The 17841-nt window shown below is 33.6% G+C and overlaps 3 protein-coding genes across 3 annotated transcripts in view; 2 read left to right on the forward strand and 1 right to left on the reverse strand.

Annotated features, from left to right (window-relative positions):
* LOC139481449 (radial spoke head 10 homolog B-like) overlaps positions 1-4864 on the reverse strand; it is a 29124-nt gene extending 24260 nt beyond the window's left edge. Inside the window, exon 1 of the mRNA XM_071264805.1 lies at positions 4547-4864. Within this exon, the coding sequence (XP_071120906.1) occupies positions 4547-4770 (224 nt within the window). The 5' untranslated portion in view covers positions 4771-4864. The remainder of the gene's footprint in view (positions 1-4546) is intronic.
* On the forward strand, positions 1456-3973 carry LOC139481447 (uncharacterized protein KIAA1958-like). The gene is made up of 2 exons (XM_071264791.1): positions 1456-1930; positions 2449-3973. The coding sequence occupies exons 1-2, from the start codon at positions 1679-1681 to the stop codon at positions 3727-3729; spliced, it is 1533 nt and encodes a 510-aa protein (XP_071120892.1). The 5' UTR covers positions 1456-1678; the 3' UTR covers positions 3730-3973.
* Positions 4865-4979: 115 nt separating the features above from the next.
* On the forward strand, positions 4980-17553 carry LOC139481465 (solute carrier family 66 member 3-like). Its single transcript, XM_071264829.1, has 6 exons — positions 4980-5137; positions 8037-8119; positions 8507-8579; positions 9017-9083; positions 13285-13405; positions 17307-17553. The coding sequence occupies exons 1-6, from the start codon at positions 4980-4982 to the stop codon at positions 17441-17443; spliced, it is 639 nt and encodes a 212-aa protein (XP_071120930.1). The 3' UTR covers positions 17444-17553.
* The last annotated feature ends 288 nt before the right edge of the window (positions 17554-17841 follow it).

Here is a 17841-nt window from a genome sequence, read left to right on the forward strand (position 1 = left end):
TAGTTAATTGCAAAAAGAAAATCATTTTCTGTAAAATTCGTGAAAAGTAAACAGATAATTTTATCATTATGCTCTGGATACTCTTTTGATCAAAAAACAGTTTCTGTTCAACTATCGTATATAATTTCACGAAGATTTGACAAAGCAATTGATACTAGTATTTGAATTTTTAAGTGCATACTGAACCTTATTATTTACGTCGCCAACGAAATTTATGTCTTGCTTTTGCAACTCATATGTCACAGACTCAAAAAAAATGCAAGAAGTACATTGAGTCTCAGCAGATAAGGAATAAAAAATTTCTTTAAAGTAAAGGAAAGTGAGTAGAATTCGCAGTAGATTCAGACTATGACGAAAAATGTACAAATATAACTTGATACCATTTGATTAAAAAATGTAAATTTCGTAACTTTTATTCCCTATTACAAGTCACTGAAAGAAGAATTGCCAGGATAATGTGCTTTTAACAAGTTCTTTTAATTTTCTTAAGATAAAATTTTTATTTTTAATATCAAAATTCAAGTGTACGCCCGGGCGTTTTGACGTAAACGTAGCTACGCGACTGCATTTATTTTGTTGTTTTATCTGCCATATAATAAAGAAGACACCAGTTGCTCGATTCCGTAGCGTATTGCACAATACACAACGTATTATGTAATCCTGGCACAAACAAGTTGCGCCGTCCTCAAAATTTTCAGTCAACCTCTGTTTTTCCCCTTATATACGTCTCGTAATGATCGCTAAAATCATATTTCCTGCACGAATTACATGTATTAAACACATTGAGTTAACAAGAAACTTTTTAACTAGTCCTTGTTGTCAGTTTTCCCATAGAAATGCTGAAATATTTCCATATTTACAGCTTCGTTTCCGATTTCTGCCATTTGCATTTGTCAAAATATTTGTTTTTATTTTCCTTCCAGTTTTCTTCTACTGCATGATTTTACAATAAAAATTGCCAGGATTTCAAGCGCAAATGAGACCTTGTATATCATCGATTCATACGGGAAAAATTAGAGAGTACCCGAATGAAAATCGAATGGTTTAAGAGTCCTGATGAAAAAAACATTGTCATTGCGGCATATGCCGCAAAAAGCAGTGTTGGACCATGTACGTCATCACAGCATATGCTGTGTATAGCTTTAAAAGGATTAATTTTATTAAAAAAAAATCAATTTGCCAATTGTTGCAGAATTGCGTTTAAACTGAATATATATATGTAATTATTAGGTACATGTTCATGCATCATATATATGCTTTGAATGAGTCATATATATCTTTTGTGTTAATTCATAAGACTATGTGGATTTAAGTAAGGTAATGTTCCATATGACCATTATTTGTACCCGGTGATTGACAGTGACATTTAAACTGTATTAGTCAGAACATGATGATCGAACCAATGTAATTTTTTGAAGTTCCAAATTCTGATTCGTGACATTTGAAAAAATATGTTATAGTTATTGACCAAGCAAGTCGGTATATGGGATTTAATTTGCACAGCTCGAGTGACCCTGTTTAACCCGAACGACGAAGGAGTTCGGGTTATTGGGTCATCTCGTGCTGTGCAAATTAAAACATATACCGATTTGATTGGCCAATAACTGTTTTAACACATGACGTCAACGACGTCAACAATTTTCCCGCATAAATCACATTCGCCCAACAAGACGTTGCAATGGATGGATTTCATCATGAATTATCGGAGGATGATATGATCTTATCACAAGTATTAGAAACATTGGAGGATGAAATGGAACTGAGAAATGTAAATATAGAGGACTTTTTTGGAGAGTTTCCTAGTAATGTGATGGATGAGAATGCATCTGGAGATTTAATCAACACCTCAGCTGTTTCATTTGACCTAGGACTAGACTTAGATCTATGGTTGCAAGTTCCTTCGGAAAACGGAAAGATCCAAAATGTCAAGGTACGTCTTTTTTTTAGAATTATCTGCCTCGCGCAGACCCATTATATTGCATGATTTATCTGATTTGAGGTGTGGACCCATAGACGGGTCCCTCTTTTGTGGAAAAAAATGGTTAATTATATAGAGAATCATTGAAGCATGACGCGCGCCCCCTCCTTTTAGGTCGGTCAGCCCTCCCCCTTTAATAAAAAGTTCCCATTATTTCATGATTTGAGGTGTGGACCTATAGACAGATCCAAGGGATGGAGTCCCGGGTCTCTCTTTTGTGGAAAAAAATGGTTAATTATATAGGGAATCACTGAAGCATGACGCGCGCCCCCTCCTTTTAGGTCAGTCAGCCCTCCCCCTTTAATAAAAAGTTCTGGCCCGCTACTTAGGCCCTTGATATAATCATTTTCGGAAACTACCGACTAGTTTTATTGTTTAATTGTTCTCATCCGGAACATTCATGAAATATTTGCCACTGCCGGATTTTGCCTCTGCCATGTGTTAAATTATGTGATATTATCTCATTTTAGGATGAAGAACCTAAAGATCAGGAACTAGGAGTCGAATCAAGGTTTGCAGAAATGACAGACAATGAAATTGATACACTTATTGAAGATGCTGAGAACAAAAACACAAAGAAAGCCACAAAATGGGCAGTTAATGTCTATGAAGACTGGAAGAATTCTAAAATTGGTAGTGGTTTAATTATACCAAACCTGAAGGATTTGTCTGTTCAAGATATTAACAGCTTTTTAGGAAAATTTGTAGTAGAAGTTCGAAAAAAGAATGGAGAGAAATATCCAGCGAAAACACTTTATCTTCTTGTAACTGGACTTCTAAGAGGAATGCGGTCACAAGGTGTTTCTAATCTTAACTTTTTGAACGAGTCTGATGACAGATTTCTGAGGTTTAGACAAATACTTGACGCACAGATGAAAAAATTAACATCAGATGGGTATGGTATAAATGTTAAACAAGCAGATCCAATTTCAGTTGAACAGGAAGAAATTTTGTGGGACAAGTCTGTGTTTGGTAATCATTCATCCGAAAGTTTATTGCATACTGTTTTTTTCTACAACTGTAAATATTTTGGTCTACGTGGTCGTGACGAGCACCGTAATCTGCAAATTTCACAAATACAGTTAGGAGAAGATGATAACGGAAACTATATAGAATTCCGGGGTAAGGATAATAAAACGTATAATGGAGGGCTACGCCATCGCTATATTGCACCAAAATCTGTCAGACAATATTTAGAGAAGGATTGTCAGACCCTTCAATCGTATCAGATTTATATGAATGCAATATACGAAATTGATAAATCTGTTAGCAGTCCTTTTTATCGAAGACCTGTTTTATCAGATGGTTCTGTTAAGTTTGACCACATACTGGGCGCTAATAGATTAGGGTCACTCATGAAGACAATATGCCAAAAGGGAGAATTAAAGGGGAATTTTAGTAACCACTCTGGGAAAAGAACACTTGCAACTAGATTGTACCAAGCAGGAGTCAGTGAGCAGATGATAATGGATAGAACAGGTCACAGGAGTGAAAAGGCTGTTCGTACCTACAAAAGACCTGCGGATTCTATGCTAAAAGATGTCTCTAACATTTTGAATCCATCTAATAAGCAGATAAAACTTGAGGATCCCAAACCATTAACCGATACTCGTGCAATCCTTCCTGAACAAGTTGATATTGAAAATACAGAAAATGCATTTAATGTTTCAAAACCAGAAGGAAAATATCGAGGACTGCCAAGTAACAGCTCTTTTCAAAACTGTGTGTTCAATTTTGTTACGAAGATGTGAACCTCACAGATTTTTTTTTCAATGTTTAACACTGAATTGTTAATTTAAGTTGTTTTTAAGCCGTACATAGAAATGTATGAAAAGCGGGTAATTTTCACTGTGTCAGGTTGTGACACTGATAACTTACATATCAAGACTACAATAGGAAGATGTCGATGATAATTTATTTTCATTTTTTTTTAATGACAATTTTTTTTTATTGATGGAAAAATAATTTTAGTATTAAATCAAACTGTGTTCTTTATCTTATTTAGATTTGTATTTTGTTGATTGTAATGCTACTACATTTGTTTTGTATGTTTTCTATTCTGATGTTTTATCAAGTGACTACGGTAATTTTTATGTCCGAGTATAGATACATGTATCCACTTGATATTTCTTACAAAATGGAGAAAAACAAATATCTGTAGTAGCAATGGAATCAATAAACGTAAAGTACTGTACAATAAACATCTGTCAAGGACGTGACCTGTGCAATAATTGAAGTAGTTAATGCACACCTGACCCGTGCATTATCCAGATTATACCACAGTAAGATCAAAGGGATTTTGCCTCTGTCATGTGTTAAGATTGAAAAAAAAACCGCAAATAACTTCATCAATAATGAAATGGATCTGTTAGTGTATTTTTATCAGGGTTTTTTAATACAGGAAAACTTTTTACTTGTAGCCAAGGGGAGATAATTTGCTTAGTAACCAGAAATATTACATTGTAAATCATATTTTAAATGACTTTCACATTACAACCGAATAAAATTGTTGCATAAACAGTTAATAGACTTATAAAGCGAAGCTTCCATATACTACAAATCAATAACCTTTCAATAATTAGTTCTGACAAGACTGGTTCGTCATAAACAGGTTCGGGGGTAGGCTCTTTTGGAGGAGGTTCCTGGAGCTGTTCTTCAAAAGGTGTTGATTCAGTTCCATTTATGGTGGATTCAGCTTTGTTTTCTGGTTCAGATAGACAGTCTTCGCTCTTTTTTGCGCTTCTCTTCTCCCCATCTTTCCCCTTTTTTGTCTTTGAATCTTTCGTTGACATGTTGATCGGAAGTGGCAAGGTAAACACATAAGTTACGCAGTTAAGGATGAAACTAATATTTTTAGAAAGAGAAAATACTTAGCAAATTTAGATTGTTTTTAAAATTAATTCCTTCATATGATATAGCCTCTTTTTGTTGATTTTTAATTTTCTAGAATTATTAGTTCCGATGTTAATTAGATAAACAGATCTACAGGGAAGTTATCAACATGACTTTATCAAGTGGGGTGGAGATATTTTGTAATATTTTGAGTACTACTGTCATCATTGGTGGACTGTCGTTGAAGATACCTCAAATCATTTCAGTGGTGAAAGCCAGTAGTACAAGAGGGCTTAGTTTCAGTGGTGTAATTCTGGAGGAATGTGCGTAAGTGGGCATTTTGTGTTTTGAAACGGTCCCTGTGAATGTGTAAAAATAGATACGAATCGGAAACGAAACGAAAATAATCCGGATTCGAGTCACGAAAATAAAGTTTAGAAAACAAAACATTTGTCAAACATCTCCAGTTAAAATTAAATCGATTGGTTTTGTGAACTGGAAATATTCTTAAGGTTAATTTAGGAATATGGCAGTTTTTATCCATTCTTCCATGAGTTTTAGCAAATGATTTTGTTAAAGGACTTTCCGTTTTGAATTTTCCTTGGAGTTCGGTATTATTTTTGTTTTAAATATTTTTTAATAACGAATAACTGAAAAGAAAAAATGCATAAAAGGGTTTCCTAAAATGTTCACATTGGTGACTATGATCTCTTACTGAATACAGTACTGTCATGTTTTGTATTCATGACCTTCATTGCTTTAATAAGGACAATAAGATATACAGACTATGAACCCTGTTTAGTACTTATAGTTAACCCCCTTACTCAGGCCTTATCAAAGAAACTAGGACAGTTTTGACACATATATCAGGGCCGTAACTACATTGAGGCAAATGAGGCAAATGCCTCATGTTTTAAATTTAAAAAAAAAAAAAAAAAAACTAAAACAAAAGATCATTGTCTTCATATGATTGTCTTCATATCAAATTGTTTTCACTTAAAGTGTCTTGCAAGAAGCAAGTTCTCTTCACTCTCTGACGCGCCCCTGCATATTTTTCGTAATCCATGTTTCTATTTTACTTTTGGTTTTCAGAGTTGATGGTCTATTGTTTGTACTTCTGTGTCCCGGGTTTGTCTTTTGTTCATTTATTGTCCTACTTAATGACTAGTCTGAGTGTTGATTTGTAAACGTGTCACACTGTGTAATGTTGCATGTCCACCGATGTCCAAGATTATGCGAGAAAATATTTTAAGAATATACAATGCTACTGGACACAGAAAAAAGTAGTCGTTTCTGCATGGAGAATTGATATCAAAGAATACGAAACTGCCTTTCTTGTATATAAAACCATACCCAATTTTTCTTAGTATGGATTGCAAAATTAGATATTTTCTGTAGGTGAGATATGCACAGAAGTGATAGATATGTATTATAAATATAGAAAATTGAATATCTTAATCAACAACAAAATTAAAAAAAATAACTGTATCATATATTCAAGCGCCTGTGAATAAAACTAGATAGCTGACATGGTTTAAATTAAAGTAAGACCACTGACCAATTTCCCGGTATCAAATCATTTGTTGAAAAAAAAGTTAGAACAGCATTATCAATGATTATTTGATCAACATTTTTATACCTCTGATTGATCACATCAATGTATATGCCTTCAACCCCCAGGGGTATAAATGTGCATTTCATAAATAAATTAAACGTCTCAATAACAGATTTCCGGACGATATTAAGCCAATGCTTGAAGGATTTTACTTGCTACCACGGTACTTTTGTAAGTTGACGGATGACATTATAGGCTCTATTGCTAATGAGTATATAAATGATATTCCATACCCTGATGACTTGCCACAAGAAGTTCACAGATGGAAAACTTTTACGTCGATTAAGGAGACTGGGTCAAAATGTACAATAGAGCAAGCAATCAAACACACGCAGTTTTACCCAAATATAAGGCAAATACTACTGCTTCTGTTAGCCTTGCCAGTTGGGTCTTGCAGTTGTGAAAGATCGTTTTCTGCGCTACGGCGCCTCAAAACATGGAATAGGTCAACAATGACGGAAAACAGACTGTGTGGTCATGCTTATGCTACACAAACATAGAAGTGACAATGTTGGCAATATTGAAGGTATAGAAGTGCTCAAGAGATGGGATTCATCCGGTCACAGAAAAATCGCCTTGGCATTTGATAAAGCTTAACCAAATAAAACTTTCAGTATAAACAAACAGTGTTACTTTATATTAATTTGAATTTTATGATCAAACTTATGAGTAATAAATTACATATGAATTTTCAGTTTAAGATTTGTAAATTGTGTCTGTGAAGCGAAGTTAAAATAGCTCGATTGGAACAGACAAAAAAGCAGGATAAACCACAAAAAAAAAATGCTCAAGTTGGCAATGTCAGGGAGTCTTTCATTTTTTCACTAAAACTTTGTAAAAATGGCTTGTGAAGTCAAAAAGCAGTATAAAGCGTAAAAAAATAATACTTATTAATGTGTCAAAGAGACAACAACAACCCGACCATAGAACAGACGACTGTATTCAAATGTAACAAAATTCTAACAAGTGGTGGATTCTGGGGAGGTACATTGCATACAGGGAAAAAAACCGGGAAAAATTTTTTGTCTAAAAAGGGTCCAAAAATATTTTCGGTGGAGGCAATTTACGGCCCTGTGAAACTCATCATAGATGCGGCAGGATTGCGATTTTGTATTTGCACCAGAGATAACAGGTCAGCGGGGGGGGGGGGGGGGGGGGGGGGGGGGTTGGATGTTTAACCACACAACATAATTTCATGAAACTTTATAAATAATAAGGACATAATATGTATTGTATGAGCTATGCATCTGTTGAGTTTTTGTTTCAGTGTCCTTTGACAGTTAGTGAGCGTGCTCACAAAGGTTCTTTAATATTGTTTGCCCCTTGAGACAAACATGTTTTATCTCAATAATTGTACATGCAGTTCGGTTAGCACCAGTTGGCATCCCCGACACGTTTCTATGTTAACCAGGTATGGTCTGGACAAATAAAGTAGTGAAAGATGCATGGTTTTCAAGTTTTGATAGTTTGCAATTAATAAATTATATTCTTTATTTTAGTTTAAATTATATGCATGTGTTCTATAAAGCTGACTTAATTATTTGCATATGTTCAATGATTATTACGTAATTATTTACAGGTATTTTATAATGTTGACGTAATTATTTGCAGGTATTCTATAATGCTGACATACCATTTTGCGTCTGGTTACCCTCTCATGACATACTTAGAGTACACGGTGTGTGTGCTGCAAGGTATGTGTGAACATCTTCTTGTAGAGAAAATGAAAGAAATGTCATATCATATCGTTGTGTAATTTTAAGAAATAACTTACTCTAAATTATGAGTTTGAATGTCCCTTTGCCATATTACGCCTCTCTTTTACTCTTGATTTTAGTATTAGTAGTTTTGTTTTGTTTTACACCCGGTATTGAAACAGCGTTGATAAATGTCTATACACGAACAAAAGTAAAAAGAAATTGACTGATAACTGCACATTGTAAGAGACGCAGCACTCTTTCAAAAGATTTTTGTAAATAAAAATAACAATCAGGAGCATTTTAATGTGAAAGTTCTATTGTTACATCTCATATTAACTATGTTCATGAATTATCATTGTTTTTTTTTCTTCTAATTTCCAGATCTTATGCTGATTATGCTTATCTTGCATTATAACGACCAATTTAGTTTGATGTCAATTATTTGGTTTGTAGTGTATCCTTTGACAAAGAGTTTATCTTTCTGTATAATTCAGGGACGGATCTGGATTTCAGGCTAGGATCAACGCATTCCTAGTAATGGTTAGAGGAGTAAGGCTATTTTTTTAAACGTTCCAAATGCTGAAAAATAGGATTTTTACTATTTTAGGAAGGGATCTGCATCTCTTTTAAAACCAGTCCCTGAAATTTTGACTTGTTGCCATACAAATTCTATAAAACGAGCAAGTCAAACTATTTTTATGTTGTTGTCTCAACGTTAGTATATTCTGTTGTTTCTTTGCAAAGCTATTTCTATTGCCCTTATGCTAAGATATTTTCTGTTGCCTTCATGTTGAGATATTTTCATATAGGATGAAATCTATGATGAGGTTTTGAATAATTTCAGTAAGAAAAATATAATCAAAAGAACGACATATCCTGAACACATAACAGATATTTTGCTGTATATAACTGCATTGCTTTCCGAATTTTTCCAGACTTCATTGTGAACGCATCTATAGTAAGTTCAGTGTTTAAACAAATTCAATACTAATTACGTGTATAAATAACGCTATATTAACACATGACATGGGTAAAATCTCTTTGTTCTTACTGTGCTATAATCTGGATAATGCACCGCAAAGGTGTGCATTAACTACCTCAGATATACTGCACAGTTCAAATCAATTTTTACCTTTAGGGGCGGTTCCTAGCTTTTGAAAGGGGCGTTATTCTATCAAATTAAAAAAATATATAACCGAGTGTAGCGAGACTTAAAACGATATTGACGATTTTAAGGCAAAACACGATACTTTGTCCATATCCTAGGGTGAACGACATGTTTATCCCCACCCCGAATCCACCATCTGCCTTGAAATTACGACAAAATTGAACTTTGTACAAATATCGTAGTTTCAAAATAGGAAAAAAGAAAGGTTTCTCATTCCTTTTTTCCATCTTAGCTTGAACATAAAATGTTATTATATTTTGCGTACAACATAAATCTTAAATCAGTATTTTAAAGTCAGAAATATAGTTAAAACAATTTTTAGTAATTTCCGCCAAAAAAGAAATGTATCTAAGAATATCCGAATAAAAGCAATCTGATTTTGATTAGTTTTAGACTCAATGGAATTTATAACGACTTTTTGAATATCTATTCCCCATATTTTTTAATCGAATTTAAAGGGGGTCATATTTAAGTTTGTTTTAAAACAGGGAGATTAGCTGGAGATCAATCAGACTTCATTTCGATGGACGTGTCTTAAAAATTAATACAGTATACGTAGATACAAATAAATTTTGGGGAGGAGGAGCAAAAGATTGGAAAGAGAAACGTAAAATTTAGGTAATATAACATCTTCCTCGGTTTATCTTTCTCTATTAAAGCATATCATTGATGGAAAGAAATTCAAAAGCCATTAATCTAAACTCACTAACCCTTTCAATTATGATTTTTTTTTCATACAACGATTTGAAAGTACTCAATTTGTCAAAGTCTTAATCGTCACATAACTTCATGTGAAAGTAAATTACAGTCTGAAAGTGCGCGATGCATTTATAGTGGTAGCGTATTATCCGCTCGCATACGTGTCAGACATATCCAGAACTAGAACATTTAAATGGTTTCGAAAACTGACATTATCTGGTATATTGTTCTTTACAAACAATACCCGTGGAAAAGATTTTACAGGGTACTCAAAATATTATAGAATATATCGGTCGCTCGACAAAAAAAAATGAAACTTTTTATGCCCCACCTACGATAGTAGAGGAGCATTATGGTTTCTGGTCTGTGGCTCCGTTCGTTCGTTCGTTCGTCCTGCTTCAGGTTAAAGTTTTTGGTCAAGGTAGTTTGTGATGAAGCTGAAGTCCAATCAACTTATAACTTGGTACACCTGTTGCTTATGATATGATCTTTCTAATTTTAAAGCCAAATTATACTTTTGACCCCAATTTCACGGTCCATTGAACATAGAAATAGAAAGTGGGACTTTCAGGTTAAAGTTTTTGGTCAAGGTAGTTTTTGATGAAGCTGAAGTCCAATCAACTTGAAACTTAGTACACTTGTTGCTTATGGTATGATCTTTCTAATTTTAAAGCCAAATTAGACTTTTGACCCCAATTTCACGGTCGACTTAACATAGAAAATGAAAATGGAAGTTTCAGGTTAACGTTTTTGGTCAAGGTAGTTTTTGATGAAATTGAAGTCAAATCAACTTGAAACTTAGTACACATGTTCCCTATAGTATAATCCTTCTAATTTTAATGCCAAATTAGATTTTTACCCTATTTCACGGTCCATGGAACATGGAAAATGATTGAGTGGGGCATCCGTGTACTTTGGACACATTCTTGTTAGCTGATATTTCAAAATGCCATTGTGCAGGTACCATATAATCGTTGACAATTAAAACGCCCAACATGACCAGCCTTTCCTCATACTCTTATATTTAATTCCTACTGGAGAAACAAGTACTGAAACTTTACAACATAAATAATAACAAACATGATTTTTTTTAAAACGATATATCGAATAAATCGTCTCTTGGTAACGTGAAAGGATCCAGGATATGGACATATATATATATAGTGAAGGTGTACTCTTGTTTTGAGTCCCGTAATATAAAGAGAAACATAGATCCAAATAATTTTAAACTTACCATAAGGTAAAAGAAAAATGACAAAATATAATGGAAGCAATTAATCATTAACTTAACTATGATATGTTTTTGTAACCACACGTGCATGTATGTTACATCTGCTTAGTAGCATCATATTACATAAGTTTGTAGCAATTAATGTCCGTTTTTAATGTTATCATATATATTTTTGAGTTATTGATTTCAATAGATTATAAATATGTTTATGAGATTTTGAATGTCACAATAATATTTAAATTTAATTAATGAACAACCTGTTAACGTTGGAACTTTTTTTTTCCCATATCAAATACTGGTATTTGTTAACTTTTGACTGAACAGGGTCTTATAACACACATTGATACTGAATAAACATAGTTTTCACTTTAGTTTAAAAATTATTTTAAAACCATATGTATGAAAAAAATATAAATACGTACTCTATTTTTATTTACCCATGCAGTGCACACACTCTTTTTAATAAGTTAATAAATTTTGTAAAACAATATCTGGTAGCAAAATGTTTTAAATAAGCCGTTTCTGACCTATCTGGAATATTACAGGTTAATGCAGATCAATTAAAATCGTGGCGAAAATCAATCAAATGGTCATCCCTCATAATCCTGTATATGTGTAGTTGATTAATTATCTACTGCATATCGAAGTTCGAATGAAGAAAATAGAATATTGAAATTGTTTGCAATGGTCGGACAACGCATAAACAATCCGCAAATGAAAAAAAGCACTTACATTCTTGGAATAATTGCAGAGCGCTTTAAAAAGAGATAGATAGAAGCAAACTAACAAAAAAAAAAAAAAAAACTACCCCGACAGCAAAATGCGTAGTTCATCCTCATAGACATTGCTAAATTTTGGAAAATTAAATCTGACATCGTACCACGATAATTTAGGAAAAGAAGATGTTACTCGGTTATCTCATACATGAAATTAAAAACGCAAATTACATCACACATCTTGATAAAAGAATTTGGCATTGACATATTCACTTGGAAACTCAGCATATATCCCCAAGACACTTACAACAGAGGAAATCCTGAATAATCATAGGTCTGTTCTATTTTCCCTTGGAATTTCAACCAAAGATTTAGAAATTGATCGTCCTTCACTGTATTGAATACTATGGTTCTAAGTGTTATTATAAACAACGTTATATTGTTGAGTCGACGAAGTGCTCCACGAAACCTCTTTCCAAACTATTAACATACATTTTATCAGCCATAAAAGCCAGTATGAAACTATCTGCACTAGGGGCGGGGTAATTCCGATCTGAAAATATAAAAGATAAAAGATCTGTTAGAGAACATACAATCTAAGTCTCTTTTAGCTTTCAATAGTTTTTAGAAATTTATATATTCTACCCTATATACAAGGATCCACCACTTCTGACCTAAACACAGAAAAGATAATGACCAACGTCAATACAAATCTTGTTTAAGTGAGGATTAAATCATTCTACCCCCCTCCCCCCCCGCAAAAAAAAGAAGAAGAACGCACGAATTCAAACAAACAAAAATTCTCTGGAACCGATATTGCCAAGATGTTTGACTTTTTAATTGTCAAATATTTGTTACTTGTTACGTTTTGAGGACGTTTTGGAAACCAACTGTGCCCATTTTTTTTGCCGACTTGTTCCTTTATTCACAAGAGGCATGCATACTGCATACTGTTGCTTCTTATGAAAAATGAAAAGAGAAAGCATTATACTATAACTTCAGGTTCCTCGATATAGATGATGTCCTGTGAAAAAATAAGGTATTTTTGTTGGTTTTCGTAGTTTGCCATGGTATTGTCAGTTTGTTTTAGACTGTGTTTGAATATTCCTTTGGCGGCCTTCTGTATCTTCTTCTTTTACTCCATTGAATAATAAAAATAGATATGCAACATACCAGTACGTTGTCCTGGTAGTCATTGTTGTCAATGTTTGAATATATTTTTCGGTATTCGGGTATGTATAAAATAAAATTTAGCATGAAGAAAACTTACCACTAAAGATAGAATTAAATTTTAGAAGATAGACATATTCACAAGTAAACCTTGCTTTTTATTCAATTGTTTCAGAATTTGGTAACACCGTTATCTGTATTTAGTAAGGCAGCCCAGATCAAAACCTTATGGGAAAAGAAAGACTCGGGACATGTTAGTCTTACTACATACTCCATAGCAGCATACGGATGCATAGGTAAGAAACTAAACAAATTAAAAGTAAATGAAACCGAAAGACACATCAAACACTGGTTGAGGGATTTGACCTTCGTTTTGTATGTTAAGTAAATAAATAATCTTATTTCAAGAGGATGATTTCATTAAGCCGACGCTAATCGGCTCGAGGGTCGTCAAAATAGGTTAAAATAGATAGGGATTAATGAAAAGTACAAGTTATACACGCATAAATAAAGCAGATGTTAACGTTCTCCAACAAACAAAGTTAGCAAAGAAAAATATTATTTATGTGTATACTATCGACCTGAAAACTAGAAAGCAATAAAAGTGCAGTTCGTTTTTTGTTATCTTGGACTTGACAATGAGCCTCACACCCAGCCATCCTATATACTTTTTGTCGAGCCTTCGACTTTTGTCGCAGAAAGATCCACATAGGGATAGTGATCCGGCGGCATCGGTGGCGTTAGCTAACTTCTTAAAAGCTTTATATTTTAGAAGGTGGAATACCTGGATGCTTCATACTTTGTATGTGGATGCCTCATGTTACGAAGTTTCCGTCAGTCACATGTCCAATGTCCTTGACCTCATTTTCATGGTTCAGTGACTACTTGAAAAAAAGTTAAGATTTTTTGTAATGTTGAATTCTCTCGTGTTATAAGTAATAGATAACTATATTTGGTATGTGCGTACCTTGCAAGGTCATCATGCCCGTCAGACAGTTTTCACTTGACCCCGACCTCGTTTCACGTATCAGTGAACACGGTTAAGTTTTGGTTGCCAAGTGCATATCTCAGATTTATAAGCAATAGGTCTAGTATATTCGGTGTATGGAAGGACTGTAAGGTGTATATGTAAAACTGGCAGGTGTCATCTGACCTTGACCTCATTTTGATGGTTCAGTAGTTATAGTTAAGTTTTTTGTGTTTTGGTATGTTTTTCTTATATCGTATGCAATGGGTCTACTATATTTGGTGCCAGGAATGATTGTAAGGTGTATTTCTAGCTGGCAGGTGTCATCTGACCATGACCTCATTTTCAAGGTTCAGTGGTCAAAATTAAGTTTTTGATTTCTGGTCTTTTTTTCTTATTCTATATGCAATAGGTCAACTATATTTGGTGTCCGTGTATAGAAATATTTTATGATCTATATGTCAGTCGCGCAGAGTTTTTATTTGACCTTGACCTAATTTTCACGGTTCATTGCTCAGTGTTACGTTTTCGTGTTCTGGTCTGTTTTTCTAAAACTATAAGCAATATGTCAACTATATTTGTTGTATGGAAGAATTGTTAGCTGTATATGCCTGTCTGGCATGGTTCATCTGACCTTGACCTCATTTTCATGGTTCATTGGTCAATGTTTAGTTTTCTTGGTAAATATTAAGTTTATGTGACAGTTGTAAAGTTTTATTTGTAGGACTATCAATATGATATCAATGATTAGTAAACGGGGAGACATTTCAGCAAGTGTACTCCTGTTTATTGTATATATGATATTATACAAGGAACTTTACATAATTAACTCACGTAGATTTTAAAGATGGCACAAATTGGTATTCTTAATTTATTTTCCGAAAAAAAATGGAAATTCTAAATGTTATACATATATAGATTTGTCTACATCTTCACATGTACCCATACAGTCCAAATGTTTATCTGTGCTTGTATATAGAGGTTTTGTACATTATTAAAATAAATCACATGTGTTTTATAATTTCATTCATAACCAAAATTAGGTAGTTTAGCTTTTAGAAAAGAGGGACGAAAGATACCAAAGGGACAGTCAAACTCATAAATCTAAAACAAACTGACAACGCCATGGCTAAAAATGAAAAAGACAAACAGAAAAACTATAGTACACATGACACAACATAGAAAACTAAAGAATAAACAACACGAACCCCACCAAAAACTAGGGGTGATCTCAGGTGCTCCGGAAGGGTAAGCAGATCCTGCTCCACATGTGGCACCCGTCGTGTTGCTTATGTGATTACAAATCCGGTAAATAGTCTAATTCGGTAGGTCACATTCATGAAAGGGAAGGGGATTGTAGTTACGACATAAGGAACATATCCGATATCATTTGTGAAACGGTTATTCCATAACGGTCAACCAACTCGTGATGGCGTCCGTAAAATTTACGAAGGGATGATTTCAACTTCACCATTTGGAACTCTTGGTTTAATAGCCTCCTTGTAAGGCTAAAGCAGTAACCCTCTATCAAGAAAATCATGATAGGAAATGCAAGCACGGGAATATCGTATCAATTGGGAGATATATACCCCGTATGCAGGTGCTGCTGGAATGTTGCTACTTAGAAATGGAAAGTTCACAATTAGATAGCTGAAATAATCTCTTTTGTCGTAAAGTTTTGTTTTCAACCGACCCTCATTGTCAATTTCTAGATGTAAGTCAAGATATGAAGCCGACTTAACTGTATCTGTAGTATCCTTTATCTCCAATTCGATGGGATAGATGCGTTCCACATAGTCACCAAGAAGACATGGATGCTTCATAATTTGTATATAGATGTCTTATGTTACGAAGTTTCTGTATGATACATGTCCATTGTCCTTGACCTCATTTTCATGGTTCAGTGACTACTTGAAAAGAGTTTTGTAATGTTTATTTCTCTCTTATTATGAGTAATAGTATAACTATATTTTGTATTTGCGTAACTTTCAAGGTCTACATGGCCGTAACACAGTTTTCACTTGACCATTACCTCAATTCATGGATCAGGAAACAAGGTTAAGTGTTTGTGGTCAAGTTCATATCTCAGATATTATAAGCAATAGGTCTAGTATATTTGGTGTATGGAAGGATTGTAAGGTGTACATGTCCAACTGACAGGTGTCATCTGACCTTGATCTCGTTTTCTTGGTTCAGTGGATGAAGTTAATTTTTTGTGTTTTGGTCTGTTTTTCTTATACTGTGTGCAATAGGTCTACTATATGTGGTTTATGGAATGATTGTAAGGTGTTCATGTTCAACGGACAGGTGTCATCTGACCTTGATGTCATTTCCATGGTTCAATAGTCAAAGTTAAGTGTTTGAGTTTTGGTCTTTTTTCCAACACTATATGCAATAGGTCAACTGTATTTGGTGTATGGACATATTTTATGATGTATATGTCAGTCTTCCAAGTATTATTTGACCTTGACCTCGTTTTCACGGTTCATTTCTCAGTGTTAAGTTTTTTTGTGTTTTGGTCTGTTTGTCTTAAACTATACACAATAGTTCAATTATATTTGTTATATGGAAGGAATGTAAGCTGTATATGTATGTCCGGCGGCTATCATCTGACGTCCTTGACCTCATTTTGGTAGTTCATTTGTCAATGTTTAATTTTCATGGTTAAGTTTGTTTCTTAAATACTATAATCATTATGTCAACTATTTTTAATGCATAGATTGATTGTAAAGTGTACATGACGTCTGCTTGACATAGTTCATCTGACCTTGACCTCATTTTCATGGTTTATGGGTCAATGTTTGGTTTTCTTGGTTAAATCTGTTTCTAAGAAACTATAAGCAAAAGGTCAACTATATTTAGTGTAATGCATGATTATTATTAGGTGTACATGAATTTCTCGTTTAATTTATCTGACCTTGATTTCATTTTCTTGAATCGTGTTATGTTTATTTTAAAGTTGAAGTAAGCTTGATATGTAGGACTATCGACATAATATCAATGGTTTGTAAAGAAAGCGAGACATTTCAGCGTGTGCACTCTTGTTTAAATATTCTTTATTAAGCAAAAATCACACCCATGAGAGGGTCATAGGTAAAAAATAGTTTCTGCAAATAATTTTGATATATTTTCATATTAAAATTTGCTTTTGAAGCAAACATAGTTTTGTTTACATTTTCGTACTTTTTACACCCCCAAAATATGTATTATTTTACTTTTTATATCTTTAGCTCGTGTGGTTACAACAGCCTTGCAAACAGCTGATGTTGCAGTTCTTATCAATTACATTACAAGTGGATCACTCAATCTTGTCATTGTTGCTTTGATAATTGTTTACAGCCAAAACAAGAAACACAAACTGTATTAAAAGCAAACATATTGTTTAATGAATGAAAAAGTTTCCGTACGGACAACTTTCTTTGTTAATTTTTTAAATTGTTTTATTTTTTAAATGAATGAAAAAAGATTATTATTTTATTTTTTTGTGTTGATTGTTCAATATCATGAGGCCATCTTTAAAAGGTATATTCAACTGAAATCTCATAGTAAAATCTGATCTTACAGCGAACCAACGTTCAGTTTCTAAAGCTAACTCGTACGAATCGTTTTGTATTTTACGACATTGTACACGTTGTATACACGTCGCCATTGTGAGGCTATGACAAAAGTGAATTCCTTAATATAATCATAAGGAAAAAGTTAATATAAAATCTCAAACGGAGCAGCTGCCCACAAAGAGTCTTAAAACTATTATAGTAGTAACAA

The sequence above is a fragment of the Mytilus edulis genome, chromosome 1 (genome assembly GCF_963676685.1).
Source record: "Mytilus edulis chromosome 1, xbMytEdul2.2, whole genome shotgun sequence".
Taxonomy (NCBI): Eukaryota; Metazoa; Mollusca; class Bivalvia; order Mytilida; family Mytilidae; genus Mytilus; species Mytilus edulis.

Bases quoted from the DNA above. Each gene is read 5' to 3' on its own strand.
- LOC139481465 (XM_071264829.1), top strand. From the start codon at position 4,980: ATGACTTTATCAAGTGGGGTGGAGATATTTTGTAATATTTTGAGTACT. The intron at 8,580-9,016 runs GTATCCTTTGAC...AACACATAACAG, and splicing joins TCAATTATTTGGTTTGTAGT to ATATTTTGCTGTATATAACT. The intron at 9,084-13,284 runs GTAAGTTCAGTG...CAATTGTTTCAG, and splicing joins TCATTGTGAACGCATCTATA to AATTTGGTAACACCGTTATC.
- LOC139481447 (XM_071264791.1), top strand. From the start codon at position 1,679: ATGGATGGATTTCATCATGAATTATCGGAGGATGATATGATCTTATCA. The intron at 1,931-2,448 runs GTACGTCTTTTT...ATCTCATTTTAG, and splicing joins GAAAGATCCAAAATGTCAAG to GATGAAGAACCTAAAGATCA.